This window comes from Acomys minous, assembly GCF_964271855.1.
Source record: "Acomys minous genome assembly, chromosome: 13".
Lineage (NCBI taxonomy): Eukaryota > Metazoa > Chordata > Mammalia > Rodentia > Muridae > Acomys > Acomys minous.
Window position 1 is genome coordinate 94,248,629 of NC_140495.1, and position 23,431 is coordinate 94,272,059.

A 23,431-nucleotide genomic window follows, 5' to 3' on the forward strand; every position below is an offset into this window, starting at 1 on the left:
TTCATGGGGACATTTATCTGAATTTTAAAGATATACCTCCCTGAACTATGAAGCTTAAAAAAAAAAAATCTAAATCTACCCACTTTAACTTTGCATAGCATACGGATGATTCATTGCTGTATTTATAGCCAGACTAAGAATACTTGTCTCAAGGCTTTTGCTCTGATTATTTCTTCTCACACGTGTGAATTTATGATTGCCTCTATACTTATAACATTGCCATGGAAACCCATCCGTAATGGTTCATCTCTAAACTGCAAAGTTAAAGGTGTTACAAGCATCTGGGTGTTTCTTCTCACTGGGATTTCACCCTGAAGAAACAGCTCTTCGATTCGCAAGTTGTAATTCAGTACTCAGGGTTACTGATAATGTACTATGCCACGCCACAGGCTTTTTCCACTCCCCAGGTTAGTTTTGTATTTCTACCATATGTTTTGAACTGTGATAAGAATGTTTGAAGTTGCAGCTGGAAAGAAAGCTCAGTGGCTAAGAGCACTCTGTGCTCTGGCAGAGGACCCAGGTTCAAGTCCAAGCACCCACACCACAGATTATCTGTAAATCCAATTCCAGGGAATCTGACACCCTCTCCCAACCTCCTTGGGTACCAACCAAGCATGTATGTGGAACATAAAAATATTCATAAAGAAAAACCACTTTTACATAAAATAAAAACAAAATACACAAATACATATTTTATTTTACATAAAATAATAAAAAAAAGTCCATTTCTCCACAGATTATCTGTAAATCCAATTCCAGGGAATCTGACACCCTCTCCCAACCTCCTTGAGTACCAACCAAGCATGTATGTGGACCATGAACATATTCATAAAGGAAAACCACTTTTACATAAAATAAAAAACAAAATACAAAAATACATATTTTATTTTACATAAAATAATAAAAAAAGTCCATTTCTCCAATAAAATAAGTGGATTTCACACATTTAAAAAATTATTTTTTGGTGGCGCATGCCTTTAATCCTAGGACTAGGGACACAGAGGCAGGCGCATCATTTTGAGTTCCAGGCCAGCCTGGTCTATCAAGTGAGTCCAGGACAGCCAAGGCTACACAGAGAAACCCTATCTTGAAAAAAAAAAATTATTTTGGGAGCCAGGTATGATGTCATATGCCTTTAATCCCAGCAGAGGCAGGTGTATCTCTGTTTGAGGTCAGGCTGGTCTACACAGAGAGTTCTAGGCCAGCCAGGAACTACACGATAAGATCCTATCTTAAATAAGTAAGTACATGATTATATTGGGGCTGACGAGACTGGTCAGCAGGCAAAGGTTCATTCCAAGAAAGCCTGGCAACTTGAGTTTGATCCCCAGGACCCTTGTAAGGCTGGAAGGAGAGAATCCATCCCACAAAGCTGTCCTCCGACACACGCACATACCCAACAACAAATTTAAAAAGATTCTTGACGAATTTGGCACAGCCTGTTTTTTTTTCTCTTGACCAGATAGCATCTACTTACAATAAAGATGGGGGGCGAGACACTTCAGAGACACAGGGCAAGGAAGTGCCGGTGCACTGCCATTTCCTTTACTTTGCCTTTCGCTTTCTGTGAATCCTCTCAATAATTCTTGGCTTTTATCCATCCCATACCCATACACAAATGGTATGCATAAGTCCACATTATGACTTGGGTCTTAAATGTTCCTTCCAAGGTCTATGGACCCAGCCTGTAGAGCTATTGGCAGGCCTTCAAGAGGCGGTGTCCAAAGAAAGAAGCCCATTTGATGTGCCCTTAAAGGTAATCTTGGGGACACAACCTTCCCGGAGTCACGAGGTGAACAGATTGTTCTATTACTATATGTTGATCCGACACAGGTTCATGTAAGAGTGTCCACCAGCAAAGGACTAAAACCTCTTTTCGGGAAGCTGATTAACACCTTCTATCTGCCTGGAGTACAGGTTCTAAGAATTACTTTTTTTCTTTTTTCTTTTTAAAAGTGCTAACGGTGCAGCGCGGTTGGTAGACGGCTAGCTTAGCTTGAGCATGCGAAAGCCCTGGGCTCTATTCCCAGCACTGGTTAAACAGGACCTGGTGGGGCACACCTGCTATCCCAGCAAGCAGGACATGAGGCCAGAGGTTCAGAAGTTTAAAGTCATCGTCAGCTACAAAGTGATTTCGAGGCCAGTGTGAGATACCTGGGACTAGTCTTTGGAAAGAAAGAGGTCAGTAGAGAAAAAGAAAAGAAAATTGTATTTTCCAGTGTATAGTTTTTTGTTTTTGCTTGTTTGTTTTTCAAGACAGGGTTTCTCTGTGTAACCTTAGCTGTCCTAGACTTGCTTTGTAGACCAGGCTGGCCTCGAACTTACAGTGATCCATATGCCTCTGCCTCTCGTGCTGGGGATTAAAGGCATGCACCACCACACCCCAGCTTGTTTTTTGTTTTTTTTTTTAAATGAGACTAAAACACATGTAAATGAGAACAGAGAATAAGTGTAGCACTGTGAAGCTAAGGAAAAAAAAATCAATTCATTGTAATTATCCAATGTAACTGCTTCAAAGGAGAGGTGTAATTAGAAAATAATCACACCCACAGGCCAACTTGTTCCCTCTAGTTTCATACCTTCAGCACAAAGGCCCATTAGCACAGGAATTATGCTTGCCATGCGATGTGAAATGGAAATACCTCCCCTGCCCCAGAATCCTAATCAAACCCGCAAAGCGCTTGCAAGCCTGCAGTGCGTGGGAAAATATGCAAAACAGAAGACAGTATAATGTCCAGGCAGATGGGATGTGTGACTGATTTTCTTTCCTTCCAACTATTTCTTTAACATCATTAGTTAATCAGTTTATTTAATAAAGCTTTAAAGAGCATACACCTTTGTCCTTATCTAGCCTTCTCACGCTTTAGTGAAGGTTCGATTATGGCAATATGCTACACAATGACAACGTCTGCTCCACTTGTCACTATGGTTTTTGTATCTAATGGCTCACTCCTATAATCAACAGAAAAATAAGTCACTGTGAGTGACAGCGTTCATAATCCCAGCCCTGGAGAGACACAGGTAGGCCAGCCAGAGTTACATAGTGTGACTGTGCCTCAAAAATGAAAGAAAGATAAAAGAAGAAAAGAAAAGAAAATACATTCCTTGCTGTCTTTAAAATTTTTTTCATTTAAAATTGTGCAGGTAGGTGCCGGAGTGTGTGGTGGGGTTGGCGTGTGCGTGTGAGTGTTGGTGCCTACAGAAAGCCAGACCGTGAAGGTCCGTGTGAGCCATCCAGTGTGGTGCTGATAACCCAACTCTGGACCTCTGCAAGAACAGCAGTATGTGCTCTTAACTGCCAAGCCATCTCTCTAGACCAGTGTCTCTGTTTTAAGGGGAAATTAAGACATCCTAATCATTTATCGCTAAAAGGTATTTCTGCTTTGCTTAAATTAAATACTGTATCCATTTTCTTCTATTTGGCTTGTACAAGGTTAAAAGGATAAAAAAGCTGAAGCTACTCTGGGTGGAGTTAGTATGGCGTCAGCTCGCCAGAAGATCGGGAAGAAGGCGTGACCACCATGGAGGTAACTGCATCCTTTGGCACCTTAGAAGGGCATGGAAGCTCACACCTGTCTTCCCAGCACTCAGTAAGCGGAAGTGGAGTGTCACGAGTTCTAGGTCAGCCATATAGGGAGTTAGAATCCATTCTCTCATGCTCGATCAGCTATGCTTTTCCGCTGTAATTCTTACGATTCCATTCAATTATTATGGCTGTTCAGCTCTACTTCTCGTTTTCTGTGATGTGTGTCACATTTAATGGCTGCTAAGTTCAGTTCTCAGTATCAGGGAAATCTCCGCTCTGTAGTTAAACCGATGACGTCCAGGATGGACCTAGGTGTAGCTGCATTAGGTGAATGGTGTATCTTACGTGTTCTGAGGATGTGAGTAAATATATTTATTGAGGAATAGTTACAATATAGAGACAAAATTCTTATATGCGTGTGTGCTTTCATCTATTTTTTTTTCTGGAGTCATTACACTTCTGAAACACGGGCTCTCAACCTGATTGCCACTGCTCTTCTGAGCTGGAAAGGCTCTGCAGGGTTTCTGTCCTGTAGGACAGTAATCTGCATGCCTGGCCTCTGCTCAGGAGGTGGCTCCTTGTCATTTGTGATGACCTAAAATGTCTTGTGGTGGTGCTGGTGGGGGCACAGCTAGCATTCTGAGGATGTAGCAAGCTTTAGATATTGGATGTCAACCCATTGTAGATGATTTGCCTACAATCTTATGGTAAATAAAGTGGCAGAATCCAAACTTAAAAAGAAAAAACAAAACAAAACAAAACAAAAAAACCAGAACAATCGAGTGTCCTAGAATTCAGTGGCATTACACTCATCTGCTCTGTGGACCTTAGGGAAACAGGCTAAATTTTCTTTTCCCCTAAGAAAAGGGGAGGAGATTCCATAGTTGAATAATCTCAAAATCCTTTCACAAACAGGAAGTCATTAAAACAGATAGCAAGAGGTCAGGAATATGAAGCCAATAATGGTATTTTTTAAAAAGTCAATTCGATTCCAGCAATTTTACACACAGAGCTCTAATTTCTTTCTTTCTTTCTTTCTTTTTAAAAAAATGGGGTCTATTAGAGAGATATGATGAGAAGAGGTTGTCAGAGTGAATCCTGAGCTGGCCACAGGGGCCAACCGCTCTGCTCTTCACCTGCCCTTCATCACGGGGACGGCGTTCAGCTCCATCAATGCCACCTGCATCTCCCACGTGCAAGCAGGGATGCTGAGCATCCTCAGCAGAATCCTTGAAGGCCCTTCATGTATTTGTGCTTTGCTCAGCCAAAATAAACTTGTACATCGACCTTGTGAACAGATGCCTGGTAATGAGGCCATAGAACTGAGTAACATTTTTCAGAAAATTGCTTTACGGTGTAATAAATGTCCTGATTAGATGCCTGGTTTCCTCTTTGACATACTCAGGTGATTCAACCTGGGGATCGTGGGCAGGAAATTATTGCTCGCTAAATACTGTACAAAGAGTGCAAGGATTTTTAAGCTTGAAAGATGTTTCTAACATACTACATGTTATTTTAAAAAATGCACAAATTTGCCATCGTTTGTCTTTCAGTTTCTCCTTATTCTTGACCTATTTCTCAGTTTGGTTCCAATTTACTTGAGTATGAAATGTCTGCTTCAGTAAGTGTTTCGTTTTTAAAAAATTATATATATATATGAGTGCTGGGATTAAAGGTGTGTGACAGTGTCACCTTATCTGACCAGGATTATCTTTTGTGGCATTTTTTTTTCTTTTTAAAAGATTTTATTAATCCCTGCACTCGGGAGGCAGAGGCAGGCAGATTGCTGTGAGTTTGAGGCCAGCCTGGTCTACAAAGTGAGTCCAGGATAGCCAAGGCTACACAGGTAGAAACCCTGTCTCTAAAAACCGAAAAGATTTTATTTATTTTATGTATATGAGTGCTCTACTGCATGTACACCTACATGCCAGGAAAGAGCATCAGATCCAAGTGTAGATGGTTGTGAGCCACCATGTGGTTGCTGGGAATTGAACTTAGGGCCTTTGGAAGAGCGCTCAGTGCTGTTAACCACTGAGCCACCTCTCCAGCCCTTTTAGTGGCATTTTTATAGAAGTCTTTCTGTGAGGTATTATTTAATAAGAGAGGGTCTTAGCAGCCAACAGACAGGATAACATTTTCAGTTAGCAATACAGACACAGGCTACAGCCAGGTAGCAAGTAGCCGGTGAAGGCACAGAACCACACTATCCTACTCCCTGCTGCATTGGCATTAAATAGAGAGATGTTAAATGCGCAATATACAGAATGGGAGGATGGTAAAAACTGATGACAGCAAAATATGAGATAAAATAATAAAGAGAGTAAGGATAAAATTACATAAAATGAGGGTTGCTGGCTTCCCATGAAACAATAATAGGATTAGTAAGTATGCATCACGATATAGCAAATACCTCATACAGTAGTTTTAATATAGGAGTTGGAGAGATGGCTCCAACATTTGTAGTTCTTAAAGTCATGGGTTCAGTTCCCAGAGCCCACATGGTAGCTCACAACAATCTCTAATGCTTGTTCTAGGGGAATCCAACATCTGATTTTGGCCTCTTGGGCAGGAAGCATACACATGATGCACACACACACACAAGCAGGCATACACACAGTGCACACACACACATATACACACAAGCAAGCATACATATTAGAAACTATTTCTAAGTGTCAAACTGAGAACCACTGGGATTTCTTTTGTTTGTTTGTTTGTTTTCGAGACAGGGTCTCTCTGTGTAGCCTTGGCTGTCTTGGACTCACTTTGTAGACCAGGCTGGCTTTGAACTCACAGTGATCTGCCTGCTTCTGCCTCCCAAGTGCTGGGATTAAAAGTGTGCTTCACCACAGCCCAGCTCGGGATTTCTTTTTATATTTAATAAAGTAACCTCCTCATGTGTTTTCAAAGCATATTTAAAGTTGAAATTGAACTTACAGTTTTGTACAGGTTGAAACTTTAAAAAAAGACAAGTTTAGAAATGTCTTTGAGGTGTAGATAAATATAATCATTTGGCCTGCAATGACAAACAATGCTAAGCTTAAATGGGAACAGCAAGCCACTTATCATCATATCCCTGAAAATGCACTCACTCCAAACCCCCTGACTTGTGTTGTATGAGTGAGACTTTACGCTCTCTCTTCTACCCCTTTCTCTCTCCTCCTCACACATTTCAGCACAGCAAGATCACAGTTGTTAAACTCTTTGTCTGTGTTCTTCCTGGCGGGCTGGGCCAGGTTTCATTATTGTACTTTGCTTCTAGTATGCTTTGTCGTCCCCCCCACCCCACCCCAGAGTTAATAATTGCCTTTTTGGTTTTCATTTGTTTAGCTGTCCTACTTTGTGCATGGTCACCGGTGCATTCTCACAGTGCTCAGGGCCGATGCATGGCTGCACAGGTACACACTGTCCACATCCAGTGAGCTCTTTGATAGGTCACACCATACACATGGCTAGGATAAGTACCACCTGGGCACACTGACAAGCATGTTCTGTTTTATCCCCTATGCTTTAATTCTGTACTTCTTTCATACGCATGTCTTGGCACTTTTGACCCACAGAATCCATTTCCGGCTGTCTACACTCGGACTTGACGCACAGTGTCCTTCTGGGGAATTCTGTCTCCCTTCTGTGCTGGATAATCTATTTCCTGGATCCCACTGGTTTTCCTTTCTTTCTTTCTTTTTTTTTTTTCCTCTTTAGCTTTGACAGAACACACCTGCCCCTCCAAAGGATGTGCAGTTGGTACATTTTCTGAGTTTGCATATGTAGGATTTAAAAAAAAAAAGTATTCTTTTTCAATTCTTTTAAGTTCACACTTGATAGACAGGCTTGACTACTACAGAAATTTGGCCCGGGTTACGGAAGGCATCATGGGTGATGTCACACTACTTTGATGCTTCCACTCTCACTAATAAAAATGTACTGCTCTCCTGATGCTACATCATTTGAACGGGATGTGCCTTTATTATCTGAAATCTTTAAGAATTCTGTCCTTGTTGGCGTTTGGCGGTGGGTCGGGGTGGGGTGGAAGGTGATGGTGGGGGAGGGGTCTTGGGGGAGGGGTGGGACGGGAGTAACTCGATGGCCCTGCTGGCAGGCGGTCATTCTTTCCCCTGTGGTGCTGGGTGCTATATGGGCCCTTTGATCTGGAGGCTCATTGTCCTCAACTACTGCATGGCTTCCTTTTCTTTGATGCTCGCCTTAGTCCCCTCTCCCTTCACAAGGTCTACTGGGGAAGGATGATTTCCTGGGTGGTCTTTTTGGTGGTTGTGTAATCAGCATGCATTTTCATTAAGCAAGAAACAAGAAAACAAACTCCAATTAGCTCAAAATGTTGCCGTTTAAGCATTTAGTAATCTATTTTAATGAGAGAAAAACCCTTTACAAGCCCAGTAAGAGGAAAACTATATAGTAGTAAGCACTGTAGTAATCAATAACCACTATCAGATTGGGCATGGTGGCGCACACTTTCAATATCCCAGCACTGAGGAGGCAGAGGCAGGTAGACCACTGTGAGTTGGAGGTCAACCTGGTCCAGGACAGCCAAGGCTACACAGACAAACTCTGTTTTGAAAAACCAAAACAACAACAACAACAACAACAACAACAAAAACAAAAAAAACCCCACTATCAATATATTGTTATCTACATACATCCTGCCTTTCCACTTAGCTCTCACTCAACACTGCTGGGAACAGCATCTGAACCCATCACTTTTTGATTATGTTAACTTTGACTGGTGAGCCACAGGTCTCTGCACACCGCAAGTGCCTTCAGCTAACAACACTCTTTCACCACTGCAATTCTGTAAAAAAATCCCTGCTCAGCTAAACTATACCTTTCCATAGCACAGCTGAATTAAAAAGAGCCTGGCTTGAGCTGTGTGGATGGCTCAGCAGGTTAAGAGCACTTGCAGCTGCTCTTGTAGACGACCCAGGTTCAGTTGCTAGCTTCCACATTAGGAGGCTCACAACTGTCTTGTAACTCTAGCCCCAGGGGACACTATGCTTCTGGTCTTTATGGGCACCTGCACTCACATGCACACCCCTACACACACACACACACACACACACACACACACACACACACACACACGAAAGAGCTTGACTGGAAAGCAGAATAGTAATTACCCCATTCTACTTCATATTAGTAAACCCTTCACATGACATTAAGGTTCCCTGGTTCCCACTATGAGCAAGAGCTGTGCCGTCACGTATGCTCAGAGACATGTCACTCTCGTACCCTCTTTTTATACACAGAGCAACCAAGATACACACAAATTAGCCAACTGCTCATGGTGACTTCAAAGGTCACAGACAGCACTTTTTAAATTCTTCTTCCCATATACCGTACACTAAAATCAGCTATGCTGTGCTGTTGAAAATAAGCCACTCCAATTACTTCATGCAAAGAAGCCGGAAAGCCAAAACAACTGTCTCCAGAGAAGGTGTTCAATCAGTAACTCGGCTGGAGAGAACAGCTACGGCATTAGTGACGCGTTAAGTAAGATTCCAGGTTCTAAGAACAGGCTTTGTACATGCTTTATTTAGAGAAATCAGTTACCTCAAGTTGGTTGAAGTAGAGGTGCAGAAGTAAGCCAGAAATCCTAGCATGGCAGTGTCACCAAGAGAGAAAGAGAGCCAGAGAAGGGAAACACACCAAAGACACAGAGAAAAGAATGGTCATCTCTACTTAAAAATGACTTATCAAAATTATTTCAAGGTTAAAAGGGGGAAATCTGTACCCCCAATTGACATTTGCAGGTATATTTTATTAGCTACCTCTAATTTCATAATCAATTAAAGAGCACTGGACTCTCAAGTAGCATAGAAAATGGAGTGTTAAAATATCATTAAAAACTATCTACTGTTTATTCCAGTGTTAGAGTAAATACGAAACAAAATTCTGTCAGTTTTATAATGATCTAAGATAAAACTAGCTTCCTTTCTATAATTTGCTGACAGGAAGATGCTAGCTAGAAAGGATAAAGGAAAACTCACCTTCACTGCTGCTGTGACTGCGGCTGCAGCTGCTAAATTCAAACCCTGGCGTCCAAAGTTCACCATTGTCTCATAGCCTCTTTCCTTTGCTTGAACAATGTAATCATCAATTTCCTGGGGGCAAAAAGTTAACAGTAAAATCAGGTGTGGCAGCACACCACTGCCATCCCAGGCGCCGAGTTAGGGAGCACTGAGAGCAGGAGTTCAAGGTTATCTTCAGTTACACTGTAAACTCAAAGGCAGCCTGGGCTATGTGAGTAAACTGTTTAGCTGGATTAAAGGCCAGAGCCACCACGCCCGGCTGCTAGTTTTATTTAGAATAATGTTAAGAATCCTCTTGTCACCAGGTGTGGTGGCACACACCTATAATCTCAGCACTCGGGAGGCAGAGGCAGGGGGATTGCTATGAGTTTGAGACAAGCCTGGGCTACATAGCAAGTCCAGGATAGCCAAGGCTAAACAGAGAAACCCCGTCTCGAAACCCTGGGTGCACCCCTACCCCCACCAGCTATGAAAAAAAAAAAAGAATTATCTTGTGAATTACACAAATTAGCCCTGTGAAGTGACACACACCTTTAATCCCAGCATTTGGCATTTGGGAGGCAGAGGCAGGTGGATCGATGTGAGTTCGAGGCCAGCCAGGACTAAAAGTGAGTCCAGGACAGCCAAGGCTACACAGAGAAATTCTGTCTTAAAAAGCAAAAAAAAAAAAAAAAAGCCTCTTGTCACAACACATGCTGACACACACTACTGAAAAAGACCGGGTGAGGAAATAACGTATATACCTTACCTTTTCCTTTGAAGAAAGTAGAGGATGAAGGAACTTCCTATAAATTAAACTTGCCCCTCTGGTATAGGGCGACAGCAGCCAAATGACAAAGGCAATCTTCAGCTCAAAGTATAGGGGGAACCTAAGAAGACAAAGAGACAACCAGAGAGTGATCTTGGTCAGAAGCAAAACACCAAGTAACACGGAACTTGCAGTCACTGCGCCTGTTTCCACACGTCAGAGCTGCTGCTGCTGAGAGGAACAGTCACAACGACGGGGGTTCACTGATGAGGCCATCTCATTCAATCATGGATGAGGTGACCAAAGACTGCAAAGGTCCCTGCAGACACCTTGCACAAGATAGCACCTGAACTGACTGCAGTGGCTCAGAAAGGACAGAATTATCATCTAGACACAGCAGCTGGGGACTGCCCCGGAAGTACTCGAGGCACCTGCGTACACCAGGGGACCACTTCACCTGTCCCCGGAGCACATTCCCTCATCGTCTTCCTTACAACTCCCACGTCACTTCCTCTTCAAATTCCAACTGCAGGTGAAGGACTGAGGGAGACTGTAAACTAGTTAAGTGCCTATGTCCACGTGGTGGCTTTCCTCTCTGTGGAGTTCCTTCCCAAACCGTGACCATGTGATTTGACACATATGAATATGACGGATGACACAAGTCTTAACTGCTCTGTGATACCCTCCAGTTCCCACAACCTTTTGCTTTCGGCTTCTGCCGCGGAAACACTTCCTTCCTCAGCCTTGGTTCTGAAATGGAGACACGGATGGAGCTGATTGCAGCGCGGCTGCAGCCAGATACCTGCCTCGAGGGCGCGTAAGGCATAGAGGCCTGCTGTTCTAACCCACTGTGCTGTGAAGAGCTGCCTGCTGCCACACTAAAAGCTGAAGCACGCAGTGTGAGAGAACCCGTGGGGCACCAGGAGTTCTTGCGGTAAGGCAGAGAGGCAGGGGGACAGCTGGGACTACTGTGTAGTCTGCAAATATTCTCTTCTACAGTGCATGGACTCTTGTTATTGAAAAACAAATAAACAACTGTGTGCGTGTGCGTGCATGCACGTGCAGATGATGTACGGGTAAGCGTGAACACCATGGCACGTGTGTGGAGGTCAGAGGACCACTTTCAGGAGTCAGGTCTCCATCCTCTATGGGATCCAGACTGCACTCAGGTTGTAAGGCTTACGGGGCCAAGTACCATTTTAGAATAAATCACTTGGCCAGCCCAACTTTCAACATTCAACACTTTCTATATTTTTCAATAACGGCAATATAAGCTCTATTTGAAACTGGGAAGAAAGGAAGAAAGTCTTAAGAAGAAAGAACTGTGGAGGCTGTGGGGTAGCCCAGTTGGTAAAGAGGCTTGCCTACTCATGCCTAGCACGGCACTAAAAAATAACACACGTGGTGGTACATGCCTGTAATCCTAGCACATAGAAGGTAGGCGCAGGGGGATCGCAGTTCAAGGTCAGCCTTAGCTACATGAGATCTTGTCTAGATGAGTAAGGAAGGAAGGGAAGGAAAGGACTTTGAACCTCAGGGTCCCTAGAATGGTTGAGAATCTTTATCTGTCAGCTAAGAACTAAGAAAATTCTCAAATGTCTACTCCAAAATCAACAGGGAAAGGAACAGGGCTAAGGGGAAGGAAACACTTTACGTGTGTGCATGTTGTGTGCATGGGTGTGCCCACCTGTGGAGATCAGAAAAGGCCACCAGGTGCCCTAGAACTGAAGTTACAGGCAGTGAGCCATCGCTCTAGCCTCAAGGAAAACATGTCAGGTGAGAAAAGAAAGATGGAGGAGGGCGGGGTCTGGCTCTGAGTGTATGCCGAGCATGTATAAAGTCCTGGGGGAGGTGGGGGGCGAAGAGAGGAAGGGGAGAGAGAGAGAGAGAGAGAGAGAGAGAGAGAGAGAGAGAGAGAGAGATTAACTTGGACTAACTCATAAATCAGGACTGGTTAACAATGTTTAAGTCTAAGTTTGATCTGGTATGGTGAGCCACACACACATTTAATCCCAACACTTGGGAGTCAGAGGCAGGCAGACCTGTCTGAGTTCCAGGCTGCCCTGGCCCACAAGCAAATCCCAGGCCAGCTAAAGCTGCATAGTGAGACCTTGTCTCAGGAAAAAACAAAACCAAAACCAAAAAACCATACATACACATATATGTGTGTGTGTGTGTTTATGTATATATGTATATATGTCCGATGATGTATACTTTTCCTATACATCTATGTGGCAACATGAAACAATGTTCTGAGACTATGAGGCAGGGAATGGTGGAAAGCAGGCACAGGAAGCAACAGAATGGGACCACTGAGTTCACGTCATTACCTATAGGTACCATGGTCTGATCCCTACCTATCTACCTATCTGGCTGCATTTAGTAGCCCAGGTTACGAAAAGATAACTTGGTTAATTTCAGCCCCAGCCTATTATGACGCATGGGAAGTGGAAACATTGGCAAGATCTCGGGTTTCTGTTTTTAGAAAGGAGGCTTCTCTAATGGCACGGTTGGAAAGATACTCCAGAACACAGGAGGAGCTCCGAGTCCTTAAGTATGGGTCCTCTATAAACTGTGAGCCCATGGGACGAACATGTTATAATTATGCCTCGTGCAGCTTAGACAGAGCCGCCAGGGAGCTGCTGCCGAGTGGGCGGGTGTCCGCGTGGCTCCTGACGTGTAGTTTCGCTGTTCGTGCTTCAGAGCTTTAGGGCTGGGTAGGGAGGGAAGGCTACGACCAGATGCTGCGGATTGGAGAAGAGTCATTTCGGAAGCCATGGGGGAAAAACAGTCTGAAGTCATGAGTGTGGAAAGCGGATGATGACAGCCAGGTTCTCTATTTTAAGATGCTGGTGGGAGTGGGAGGTGGGCAGGGATTAGCGCAGTGAGCTGCCTTCATGAAGGCGGGCTCCACAGGCAGCACTGTCGTCTCGGGGAAGACAAAAAAAGAGGATGCTGGGTAGTTAGGTTGCTTGATCTGTTTCTCACGGTGAGATAAGAACTCAGGGGCTCTTGAGTCCCTCAGAGCTGTGGAACTTACCATGCCAGCGTCTGATCCGCCACCGTTTCAATGACAGTATAGAGGGCGAACACTATCCAATACATCATCCAGCGGACCTGGAAGTCATAAAAGCATGCATGAGACAACTAGCTGAGGTGACCGCAGGACCTGGTGGGTGCCTCACACTCAAAACCCAGCATCTGCGATGCCCAGGCAGGAGGATTATCGTACAAGTATAAGGCTAGCCTGTGCTACACAATGAATTGCATATTGGCCTGGCTTAGCGAGTGAGACCACATTCTTAGAAAAGAAATTATTTACTCTGAATAATTTTATATAAATATACACACATCTCTGGATATATAATACACTGGGAGCCAATGCAGAGGACAGTGGTTCAGTTTTCAACAGGTCTTATGTGAGTCCATGGAATACAAAAGTCAACTATGAATCTCTGAGGCCCGATACACTGCAACTCAGGAGCCAGAATCTGAGAGCCAGTTAATGCATGCATAAGCAAAATAGTACAAGCTTTATCTTTCCGTGTATAGAAATCATTCACAGGCCAGAGAGCTACTGTAGGACTGTTAGTTGCGTTAATGACAAATCTATAAAACCAGTCACTCAGTTTGAAAACCTAAGGCTAGGGTCTTTTTCACTCTAACTGTCTCTTGGCACTACATCCTTTTAGGGGCAGATGCCAGAAAGGTTATTACTATTTTTAAAAAAGATTTATTTATTTATATGACTGCCCTGACGGCACATACACATGAAAGTTAGTAGAGGGCATCAGACCCCATTACAGATGCTTGTGAGCTACCATGTGGGTGCTGGGAATTGAAATCAGGACCTCTGGAAGAACAGCCAGTGCTCTTAATCACTGAGCCATCTCTCCTGCTCTCCAGATTAGTGCCTTTAAGCCCTGTAACAACACTAGGAGTTGGGAAATGCCACTGTTTCTGCCACGGGTGAAGGAATAGTGGCAGTGAGGTAAAAGATCTTCCTCTAGGTCACTTTGCTAGGGTGCGGAGCCGGGCGGGCTGATTCAGGAATGGGCGAGCCAGCTGTAGCATACACAGAGGGAAAACTGCAGGAGCCCAGGTAGACCCACTGCATCCCTCCTTCTCATCCACTTCAGTGCTCTGAGAAGCAGCTGGAATACTGTGCCATGTAAAGAATATCTTTAGAGGCAGCACACACAGTAACGGGTTGCGAGGTGGCGTGTTCATGGGCGTGAGGCCCTGTTACAAGTACGTCCTTATTAACTACTCAGTTGCTTGGCTATCTCACAGACAGCACCAAACTGTACCTCAAGGCTGGGGATGTAGTGAGTGGTGGAGGACTTGCCTAGGACGCCCGGTTACCCCTCAGCAGTACAAACACCATCAGCACCCCTGGAACTGGACATACACATAGTTGTTAGCTGCCATGAGGGTATTAGGAACTGAACCCAGGTTCTTTCCAAGAGCAGCAAGTGCTCTTACCCCCTGGGCCGACTCTCCAGCTCCAATGTCAATATTTTCTTTTTTAAAGAGGAAGAAAAGAAGGTATTTCATCACTAAACTATGTCATCAACAGTATATTGTAGACATTCCCCCAGTGGTATTTACCAGTATTTTCTTTTTCTTATATAGGTATTACTTTGTACCCCAGATTGGCTTCAAACATGGGACAATCCTCCTGCCTCAGCTTTCTGAGATTACAAGCACGAGTCATCATGCCTGGCGCTGGCTATACTCTTATATAAACAGAAGCCTATGGTATGAATTTGTCTTTTGTGAATAAATTCCTTGACAGTCTGCTCTCTTGATTTTATTCTTATCAGGAATATGGACCCTCAATGTGACTGAGCTTAGGCAATGAGTCAATCAATGTCACCCAGTGAGCGTGTGCTGTTCACTGCAGCAACTGCAGAGAAAATCAACCTTGAAGGTGCGCTGCCTTATTTTCACAATAATGGACATGGTTGGGATTTCACACGGAAATAGTACTCAGCAGAGCTTGCTAAGAACTGTGCCTCAAGGCCAGCCAGGCTATGTTTAAGGTTTTCCCCAGAGGAAATGCTGCATGTCAAGGCTTAAAAAAAAAGGGGGGGGGGCAGCTCATAAAATTGTAACTAAGGAGGACATCTGAAGGCAAAGGCCTAAATAGTTTTTATGTCAGACAAAAATATGAATAATAAAATACAGCATTAGTATTAGCATTAATAATTTATGGCCAAGCCATCGCCTTGACTGTCCTATGTATGTATACAGACCCTTCTGCGTCTATGGGGATTGTTTCTCAAGCCCTTCAGACGCAGGGCCTGCTGTCATTCAAGTCTCACCTATAAAACGGCCTAGTATTGACAAATAGTAGTACGCATCCTTTTGTAGACGTTAAATCATCTCTGATTACTCATATTAGCTAATAACATGCAAGTGCTTCCTCCTTCCCCTTCTCTGCAGGGTCTTGAACTGTTCATCTCTCTGCTGTAGCCTACCAAGTGCTGGCATTATAGGTGTGTTACCACGCCCGGCTCTATAATCACTTTAGTGTTGCCGCTTAATGACCACAGAATTAACAGTGTATCTTTGATTCCTAAGAAATAAATTCTCCAACACCCATAAGCACTAAGTTGAACACAAGTGTGTGTGTGCACACACACACACACTTTTGATTTATCTTTCATATAAAACATTATTCAGTTAATTCTTTTTGTCCTGGTTTTTCAAGACAGGGTTCTCCTCTGTGTAGGCTTGGCCGTCCTGGACTCCCTTTTAGACCAGGCTGGCTTCGAACTCACAGTGATCCACCTGCTTCTGCCTCCCAAGTGCTGGGATTAAAGGTGTGCACCACCTCACCAAGCGTGTAGTTAATTCTCAAGGACTGACGTGCAATCATTAGCAGTGACATGAACTGATACAACTGTATCCAGCCTTACTGCCTACTTGTCACAGGAAGAGACATAAGCATGGACTGGCAAAATGGCTCAGGAGATAAAGGAGCTCGTTGTCAAGTCTGATGACCTGAGTCCCTTCTCCAGCACCTCCATGATAGGAGGGAAAGAAGCGATTCCTTCCTGGAAGTTGACCTCTGACCTCCACATGTGCTCTGTAGAACAAACAGGAACAAACACACACATATCCACAAACAGACATATGCAATTAAAAAAAAAAAAGAAAAGAAAACAAGAGACATGGCCAGCAGCTTCAGCCCACAGGTTTTTAGTATTTTAATGAGATGATAATGATACTGAAATTATGAGAATGTCAGCATCAATGAGACGGACATGAATAATCTAAGGAATGTAGGTAAAAAGAAGAAAGCCTCCGAGGAACAAGCAAACATGCATTCTCTGCTAGGACAAAGGGGAAAGGAAGCAGAAAAAAAAAACCTTCTCTGTGGGGAAGAGGTCTTGAAGTAGGGAAACAGGGAAGAGGGCTGAAGGAATGAGAAGTCAGTCTCTGGTCTGTAGGAGGGCGGCTTGTTTGTTAAGAGTGTCTGTGTGAGGCTTGAAAGAACTAGAAAGCTCTAGAAAAGTGTTTTTTATTTTTTTATTTTTTTATTTTTTTTGAGACAGGGTTTCATTGTGTAGTCCTGGCTGTCCTGGAAACTCGCTCTGTAGACCAGGCTGGCCTTGAATTCACAGAGAATCTGTTTGACTCTGCCTCTGAGTTCTGGAATTAAAGGTGTGCGCCACCACCACCCTCAAAAACGTCGCTTTTATGGACAGGAAGAGGTGCTGCTGCCCAGGGAAGGGCCGGCCCTGACTCTTACCAAAGAAGCCTTCCTTCACCTACCAGGAACAAGGGTGCAGTGAGACATCTGGGGCAGTGGTGGCGGAGTGCCTGGCTCCTCAGCTCCCTTTGCAGCCGTGTGGGGCCGACTATGCAGTTCTCACCACAAAGTGTGAGCCAGAGGAGGGAGGAACGGAGTGTGTAGCTAGCAGGGAGCAGAGCAGCCATGGGAGCTGTGTGCTGAAGGTGAGCAGAACTCAAGTTCGTAGAGAGCTGTGGGAGGAAGACTCCACTCTAAAACGAAGGCCTTGCTTCATGATGGGCTGACACAGGACCCAGTGAATCCCCGCACCCCTCCTGGCACCGCGTTCTTTGCTACGTGTCAGAAAGCAAAGCATCTTAGCCCATAGGTGAGGCTCCACTCTCATCTGTGGGGACTGAGAGCCGGGGGCTACTACAGCAATGGTTGTAGAATTAGCTGTCCACCCACCAGGGTGCTATTATTGTCTCAGTGGGGTACACCTAATGCTTGGTTAGTGGTGGCTGGTACAATGCCTGCTGTTACAGAGACAGGCAGGCCTGAAAAGGCTCTAGATGAGACCTCCTTGGGGAGCCTAACAAGTATCTGGGAAGCAACTCGAGGGCAGGAAAAGTGACATTCTCATACAGCAGACTGTGACAGAGCCAGAGGAAAGTGACTCTAAATTACGACTGTGATCCCTCGTGGGAGGTGTGGCTTCTGACTGAGTTTGTCAGTGTATGTGATTTTAGCAGCATCGTTTCCCGCCACACCCCCCACCTCCTTGCCTCCCCCCTCCCCCCCAGCATCATCTTTACTAGGGGGACAAATCAGATAAATCTTAGAGCCATGCATAAAGTTGGAAGTAAGTCTATTCAGAGAGGAAGGCCAGAGAGGCGCCCCAAGGTTAAAGGGCATATTAACAGCCAGAGGAGGCAGAAGATGCTGACTTATGCTTGACTCTTCATGCTTTGCCTTCTTCTCAGGAGTGCGCCTACATGCTTGTGACAAAACCAGACTCTTGAAGTTTTTATGAAGAGGCTGTGAGAGACAGCTCTGCTGGTAAAAGTGCTCACTAAGCATGGATGGGGGCTTGAGTTTGGATTACAGGCACCCACATTAAAAAAAAAAAAGCCAAGTTGGGCGCTAGAGAGACAGTTCAATAGTTAAAGGAGTACTGGTGGCTTTTTCAGAGGACCCTGGTTCAATTCCCAGCACCCACATGGTGGCTTACAGCTGTCTGTAACTCCAGTCCTCCTAGGAGACCCAACACTGTCTTCTGGCCTCCTGGCGTTGCACGAATGTGATGCACAAACATACACGCACACAAAATACTAATACACATAAAAACAAACAGAAAAGCCAAGTGTAGGGATGTGAGCCTGCAACTGAGGAGACAACCAGTGTGCTGTGGGTTCAGAGAGAGCTCCTGTCTCAAATATTTTTTTAAAAGGTAGAAAATAGATGGGTGCGGTGGCGCACACCTCTAATCCCAGCACTCTGGGAGGCACAGGCAGGTGGGGATCTCTGTGAGTTCGAGGCCAGCCTGGTCTACAAAGTGAGTCCAGGACAGCCAGGGCTACACAGAGAGACTCTGTCTCGAAAAACAAAAAGGTAGAAAGTGACTGAGGAAGGCAAGCATCCTATCCCTGAGCTACATCCTCAGCCCAAGCAGAACCTCAGAATCATTCAGACATCAAAAGAAAGCAATTTGCCAAGGAAATAAGCCCCCTAATTAGGCAAGCCCTTTGAAAGATTAGAGAGTCATCTGAGATAGGAAACCACAGTGCGCAGAGTGACATTCCGCTTACACAGTGCACGGGCGGCCGATCCTTGTCAGCTAGCCAGAACGTGTTTTATTATTGCTCCAAATCCATAAGGTTTTGATAAGCCTTAGCATTTCAAAAATCCAGACAGTCATGTGATGGAGTTCTTAGCTTCACTCTCCCAGAGGAATTAGAGGGACATTTAAAGCCTGAGCAGTACTGTAAAATGAACATACACAGAGCGAAATGTACTGTCAGAAGACCGTGCTCCACTGGCTGGGAACTCATTTACACTGCCCTGATATTAAGAGAAAAGTGGCTTCATTCCACGGGTCTTTTAAACATTTTTCAACAAAAGAAGTTTTTATGCTCTACATCCCTAGGAAAAAAAATTTTTTTTTTTTTTTAAATGAGGATCCCAGGATAAACAAACACAGCACGGGAAGCATTGCAGAAACTGATAGCAGGTATACCAGGACTCACAGACCACAAGCAATGGAGGAAGGTGGGGGTCGGGGGTGAGATCACTTTCTGGTTTACAAGCACATGTTAGGAGTTGTAAGAGCCACGGATAGATAATGTTATTTTCTTAAATTGTTTCTGTATATAGCTTGTTATTTTATTACTAGTGATATTATAGTAGCAATGATGATAATGTGTTAAATGATCCAATCGTACTAACTTACAGTGTGTGATTAGAAAAACCGAGGTGATAAGTTAATTTGACAAATACTACTTAGGACCCATTATGCGCAAAGCCTTCGACACCAAAGAGTCCCAAACTATTATGGCAAGGCTTTCTTGCTCTTGAGGAGCTTTCATGGTAGGGTATGACTCTAAGAAGGTTTATAATTAGAATAGGCAATTGAATCCACATATAACTACTAAAAATCTTTATGTACTATGTAGTCTTTACTGTCTTGCCTGAATGACACTTAGTTCTTAAGGTAAAAGGCTCTCCTAGTTACTGACACTCTCCAGGCCCTGCAAAGGTCATATAGAAATCTGGGCATCGCAGTTGGCTTACGTAACACCTGCCTCAGGCATCTCACTGAGAGGAGAGGAAGGGTCACACCCTGTCCTGTTCATCACCCGTGTTCCCGGTGCCCTCTGCACAGACACAGACATCCCTAGTGAACAACTTCTGTTTTCGGGGGCCAGGTCTGCAGGCCAGGCTGGCACAGAACTCAACTATGTGGCCAAGGGGTAACAGTAGCCCCCCTGAGCACTGGGATTACCAGAGCCACCAGGCCTGGGGTCCAGTCAGAAGGAAAGGCCCAGTGGGGGGGAAGTTCTCGCCTGGTAGGGGCAAGGGAGTGCAATGACTTGAGTTCCAACCTTGGAACCCACATAGAGGTGGGTGGAGAGGATGGACTCTACAGAGCTGCCCTCTGACTGCCACATGCTTGCCGAGGCACGGATGCGTGCACACAAACACACATCTCGCACGCACGCACACACGGTAATAATAAGTGAAACTACAAAGAAAGGAAGGTCTTAGTTGAGAAGGCTCAAGCATGTAACTATGGGCAGAAAGTGTCAGTTTATAGCATACAAGAAGTAATTCTTTTGTCAGTTACCAAGGCATTGAGAAACGTCCCAACCAGCAGGCACAATGGCGCACACCTGTAATCCCAGCACTCGGGAGGCAGAGGCAGGCAGATCTCTTTGCGTTTGAGGCCAGCCTGGCCTACAGAGTGACTCTACGACAGCCAGGGCAACACACAGAGAAACCTTGTCTCGAAAAACTTAAAAACAAACAAACAAACTTTTTAATGTTTCCTAACTACAGATTCATTGAATCATAAAGCTACTAATGCTGCTCATAAATAAATAAATAAATAAATAAATAAATAAATAAATAACACACCCCTCACTTATGCCTAATGATTTCAATTATAACCACTAAGTAAGCCTAGAGCATAAATACTATAATAAGTTCCAATGGGAAAAGAAGAAGAAAAACTATGTACACTCCGAAAGGAAATAAACACTGATGAATTTCAGACCACCCAAAGACAGCCCATGACTAGTGACTCGGTTGAGTCGAGTCTCTCAGAGCATTTATGTATAACACATTTCAGAGGGGACGGAGAAATTCTCACATGAGGATCCCTCGGAAACAGCATAGAGCTGAAAGAGGTTTCTTCTGTTTCACGAACAATTATGCAATAATTTGGTTATTTCACAACAATTTTCTCCCCCTTTAAAACAAAGAGGAACAAAATGTGAGAAATCAAACAGAAAAAAAAAACCCCTCCCTCTTTTATTCAACCCAGATGGCTCTGCTATGGGATTTTTCCAGAGTGTGCCAAGTTAGAGACATGGTAGAAAATGAGCTAGCGCAGTTAGGTTTGATGTGGGTTGAGCCAGCATCTGAACACCTGGGGTCTGTCTGTTCTTCCGTCACTCCTTGACATGGGCTTCCTGGATGGGACTTAGGTCACCTGCAAGGGCATTTACCTGTTGAGCCATCTTCAGCCCTGAACATCATTTTTTTGACCACAGACAGAATGCGCATTTAAATAGGTTAGGGGTGATCCGGGCTTCCTCTGTTTGGAGGTGGATCTCTGCCCGCTTGGTCTGCTGTGAGTGCCTTCATCGCTGTCACTCAACATGACTCCTGGTGGGGGAATTCCACAGTCCCACACTGAATTCACAACAGCATGAGTAACCTGCAGTTTCTGGGTATCGCTGCTCCAGGCCTCACGGAAGACCCTGTTGTTTCGAAGGATGGAGTTGCATGTAATATAGATGCATCGGGTAGCCAAGTGAACGAAAACACAGGGCATCTCTGTCGTCTGACTGCACTTGTCTCTGCAGGACCAGTGAATTACAGGAGCCCTGCATATTGCATTCCTGATTGCCTCTGAGTCTGAGAAACTTGAGAGAAGAAAAAGTGCAGAAATGTTTTTAAACTAGATGACAATGAACTTAAGAAGTGTTGAATGGCTTCAGGAAACTGCTCCCAAGAGCACATGCGCAGGAGAGGATGGATTCTCAGCCCGGAGATAACTCTTTCCATCCACACTGGCTGGCAATTTATCCTTCAGGTTTTTTCCCCCCATCTCCCTTTGTTTAAAGTCCTCTTGATTTATTATGTAGAAAATGTACATATAAGACACCCTGTTCTGAGCCAGAGGCAGGCAGATCACTGTGAATTCAAGGCCAGCCTGGTCTACAAAGTGAGTCCAGGACAGCCACGCCTACACAGAGAAACCCTATCTTAAAAGACCAAAGGTGGGGGCGGGGGGGAGACACACCATTCTGTTTACCACTCTCAGGGTTTTAAATGGGGACCAGACAGTCCCACAGAGAGGAGTAGAGAGGGCCATCCGGCCATTCTGTCGACAGACCTGGCTCCTGTCTGGATCCCGTTCCTCCCTTCCTTGGCATTCCAACATCTTGGACCACTGTTTTTCTTATTTAAGTCATCCCAACGAGTGGTATGACGCTCTAGGCATCTCTCTCCCAGAGAGAGAACTAAAGTCCACACCGGGGTGGGGACAAGGGACTACCTGGAGTCAGGGTAAGAAAGTGGTTCTCAACCTTCCTGTCGCTGCAGCCAACCCTTTTACTCAGTTCCTCATGCCGAGGTGACTCTCAAGCGTAGAATTATCTTTGTTGCTACCTCATAACTGTAGTTTTGCTACTGTTATGAGTCGTGAGGTAAGTATTTTTGGAGAAAGAGGCATGCCACGGCTCACAGGGTCACGGCTGGAGGTTGGGAACCGCTGTGCTAGAGGAAACTACAGTACAGAACGAAGGGCGGGTACTCACGGGGAAGCCTCAGCCACAGGCATCAGGCCAACCTCCAAACACGGAAACCAGGAGGAAGCCCGACTCAGACTGTACTGTATGGTTAACTGTGCTAAAATGTGTATTATATTCCAAGTTGTTAATCAATTTACATGTTTCTGAAACAAATTAATGAGTTAGTATGAATTTGTTGTAACTTTAAGAAGTGTGATTTGGAGCTGGGCAGTGGTGACACACGACTTCCATCCCAGCATTTGGGGGGCAGAGGCCGGCGAATCTCTGATAGTTCTGGGACAGCCATGGCTACACAGAGAAACCCTGTCTCAAAGAAGAAAAAGGAGGAGGAGGAGGAGAAGGAAGGAGGAGGAGGAGGAAGAAGAGGAGGAAGGAGAAGGTGGAAGAGGAGGAAGGAGAAGGAGGAGAAGAAGGAGAAGAAGGAGAAAGCAGCAGCAGTAGCAGCATCACCACCACAATTTGGTGTACGGTGTATGGTGGAAGGCTGCCTACAGCAACACAAAACCCCTCTACCCGCCAAAAAAGTTTTCTCTGTGTAACAGCCCTGGCTGTCCTAGAACTCGCTTTGTAGAGCAGGGTGGCCTTAAACTCAGAGATCCATCTGTCTCAGCCTCCTGACTGCTGGGATTAAAGGTGTGTGGTATCACGCCAGGCCAGCAACACCCTTTTTAAAAGTATTTTTCATTGAGATAATGGAATGTACTATGATGCTTTCATATATGTATGTATATATACATACATACATACATATATGTACACATACACACACACACACACACACACACACACACACACACACACACACACAGATTTAAAACAGCCACACAGACTTCT

At 44.7% G+C, this 23,431-nt stretch overlaps 1 protein-coding gene across 1 annotated transcript in view; it reads right to left on the bottom strand.

The window, feature by feature from the left end:
• REEP3 (receptor accessory protein 3) overlaps window positions 1-23,431 on the bottom strand; it is a 79,210-nt gene that overhangs the window by 10,605 nt on the left and 45,174 nt on the right. Inside the window, exons 3-5 of the mRNA XM_084753347.1 lie at window positions 13,359-13,435; window positions 10,319-10,439; window positions 9,529-9,642 (exon numbers count right to left, since the gene is read on the bottom strand). Of these exons, the coding sequence (XP_084609473.1) occupies window positions 9,529-9,642; window positions 10,319-10,439; window positions 13,359-13,435 (312 nt within the window). The remainder of the gene's footprint in view (window positions 1-9,528; window positions 9,643-10,318; window positions 10,440-13,358; window positions 13,436-23,431) is intronic.